The 2,843-nt window shown below is 36.5% G+C and overlaps 1 protein-coding gene across 1 annotated transcript; it reads left to right on the top strand.

The window, feature by feature from the left end:
* The first annotated feature begins 377 nt into the window (after positions 1-377).
* LOC113237998 (segmentation protein fushi tarazu-like) lies at positions 378-1,819 on the top strand. Its single transcript, XM_026474716.1, has 2 exons — positions 378-1,323; positions 1,410-1,819. Exons 1-2 carry the CDS (start codon positions 378-380, stop codon positions 1,817-1,819), a joined length of 1,356 nt encoding a protein of 451 aa, XP_026330501.1.
* Positions 1,820-2,843: the final 1,024 nt, after the last annotated feature.

The raw sequence follows: 2,843 nt of genomic DNA, 5'->3' as shown, positions 1-2,843 counted from the left end.
CACGCACCCACACATACATGGTATATTGGAAATATTGGCATTGTAAACACTTCTATGATATTTGCAAACCATTTCGCCAAACTCTCAAAATGATTCTATTTCACTCACACTCATGAAATGAAATGGATAGTTTGGAAAAGAGATAAAGATAGCGCAGCCGGTTTTACAACTTCGCAGAGGGACAATGGCGACGCTATTGTTGAATGTACCCCAAAATTTTTTTAGGTCACATAAAAGTATTACAATGGTTAGGGTCGCGCCGACTGCATGCACTTACTGCATTCGTTTCGGAGTCAACCTAAAAGGAACATCTCCCACGCAGTCCAGATTTTTGGAATCCATGTTTTCGGTGATAGTGAAAAATACAGTGTTGAACAATGTCGTCAGTAGCTGCTACTAATCGTGCTAGTGAAATGTGGAATAGTGTGGATGTGAATAACCACAGTGCAAAGGATACTAAACATTACGGCTATAGACAATTCCCCGCGATGCCCCATTACTATAACTACCAAAACAACTTTTACTCTCAAAATTGTGATTATACTAATGCGCCGAATGTTGATTATACTACAAAAGTATATGGGGGTGACATTCACAGTGAAAATTTAATTAAGACTGAACCGGCTCATTGGCAAGGTTATCCTAGTAACTATATCAATGGTAACAATCACCATAATATGGAAATGATTAACAAATGGAGAGAAATTAACTACTACACACAGCAGCAGCATGAGCACTATGCGTATGATCAAAGAATTAGTCAATTATCGAACCAAAATTGCTCGGATCCTAAAAGTGAGGATGCCAGATCCATAAACTCTCCCAGTCAGTGTAGTGTTTCTGATACCAACTACGGATCACCACAAAGCGTTTCGAGTAACGTGAAAGTTACTCCTGAAGATGACGATTCACCAAATCTGAGATCTTTGCTTACGAAACCTCGCATCAAGAAAACATCGGCGTATTTTATAAAATCTGAGAAATTGTACAAGCAAGAAATGATGCAACGGATGATGTATCCCACAGGCGAGATTGAAGATTGGGAAAAAAATAATGAAACTGCAACTGAGACAGAATGCAATTTGTCGCAATTTCATGGTGGATTCGAAAACAGCGTTGAGGGTCAGACGTCAATCAAGAGCAAAGGTACCGTGGGTGGGGCGCCGGCCGCGAACGAAGGCGCACCGTCATCGGCGGATGCCGAACCCTGTCAGGATGTGACGAGGGTCGAAGCAGGCGGGGACAATACGGATTACGCTGAGAACAAAATGGCCGCTGCACCCGATGCACAGGCATACTACCCATGGATGAAAGGCGTTGGTGGTAAGTTGAATAAATACAATAATTTCAATGTTTTTAAAACACTTTTTTTTCAAATTTGTTAACCATATGTGATTATATAATTCCAGGTGATGACAAAAAGGAAGGATCAAAACGAACCAGGCAGACTTACACTCGATTTCAAACATTAGAACTAGAAAAAGAGTTTCATTTTAATAAATACCTATCAAGACGACGGAGAATAGAAGTCTCACATGCATTAGGACTAACAGAGAGGCAGATAAAGATTTGGTTCCAGAATCGCAGAATGAAGGCAAAGAAAGATGGCAAGCTGAATACGTCACCAGATCCATATGGGGTCGAAGAGATGGCCGCTACTAAATTAGGAAATTTACCGGAGTATATGGACACGAGACAGGTGCCAGGGTTAGCTGAATTTCCTAATTACATTAATGGTGCACCAGTTGGTAATATGGGTTCTGTGCCACCTAATGTACAGCAAAATTGTATGATGTCTACTTATAGAATGGTTCCCTAAACGTGTCATTTCTTGTTTTTCGATATTAGTGTAAAGGTTAAAACAATCAAAGTAGATTGTTTTATTGAAATAACTTTTAGCGTTTAACGCTTTTTCGCATTTTTTTGTGTCTCATCAACTTCTACCTCATATTAACCAATATTGCGTTTTAAGACATTTGTATAAAGTGGATTTTGCATGTAGTGTTTTTAAATTCCGATTATTTTGTAACAAATGCATCGTTGTCTTAAGCACCTACACTATATTTAAAATTGTGTATATAATTAATTCTAAGTTTTTTATAATAACATAGTTCCTATAGATAAGTGAAATTGATAATAACACTAATGTTTTTAAGATTGATTATTTATGAATGATATTTTATACTTCTCTAGTCAATGAAGGCGCTAACAATACAGAGGAGTTGGATTCCTGAATAATAATTAATATTTTTGTTTTATTACTTATTATATAATAGTTTCATTACATCTGAAGATTATTAGATGTGTGATACCTAAGTAAGAAGAATAGTTTATTATTTAACTTACTATTGATTAATGATTTAGTTTATGACACATCTGTAGAAACTTACGGATAAACATCCAATCCAGTATATTCTCTATCATATGGTTACACATAACACAATATGTTTACAAGATAATAAAAAACATTCATATGTATTGAAAATAAAAAGTCTACAAAACCTACGGGGTCGTGCAGAATACCCTCAAATCGACTCTACCCTTTTTGGTTTCGGAGAGTAAGCAAATTTTTAAAAGGAAATGACACGCATCAAAGCGAATTCGGAGCGGATTGCACGGACTCAAATTCACTGTCACTGACACTGTCTCTAGTACAAATCTCATTACATACTTTGTCCTAGTAAACAAAGTCATAATAATAACTATCCTAATCCTTACAAACTCAAAAACAATTACAAACTAAAATCTGTCAGTCAAAAAAGCAAATCGGCTTAAAATTCAACACCCTTCCACATTTACGAATAGTGAGAACAATGTTTAACCCTTTCCACACTGCATAGTTT

This window comes from Hyposmocoma kahamanoa, unplaced genomic scaffold (genome assembly GCF_003589595.1).
Source record: "Hyposmocoma kahamanoa isolate Upper Pololo Valley unplaced genomic scaffold, ASM358959v1 94, whole genome shotgun sequence".
Lineage (NCBI taxonomy): Eukaryota > Metazoa > Arthropoda > Insecta > Lepidoptera > Cosmopterigidae > Hyposmocoma > Hyposmocoma kahamanoa.
This window is presented reverse-complemented; position numbering and strand designations above follow the sequence as displayed.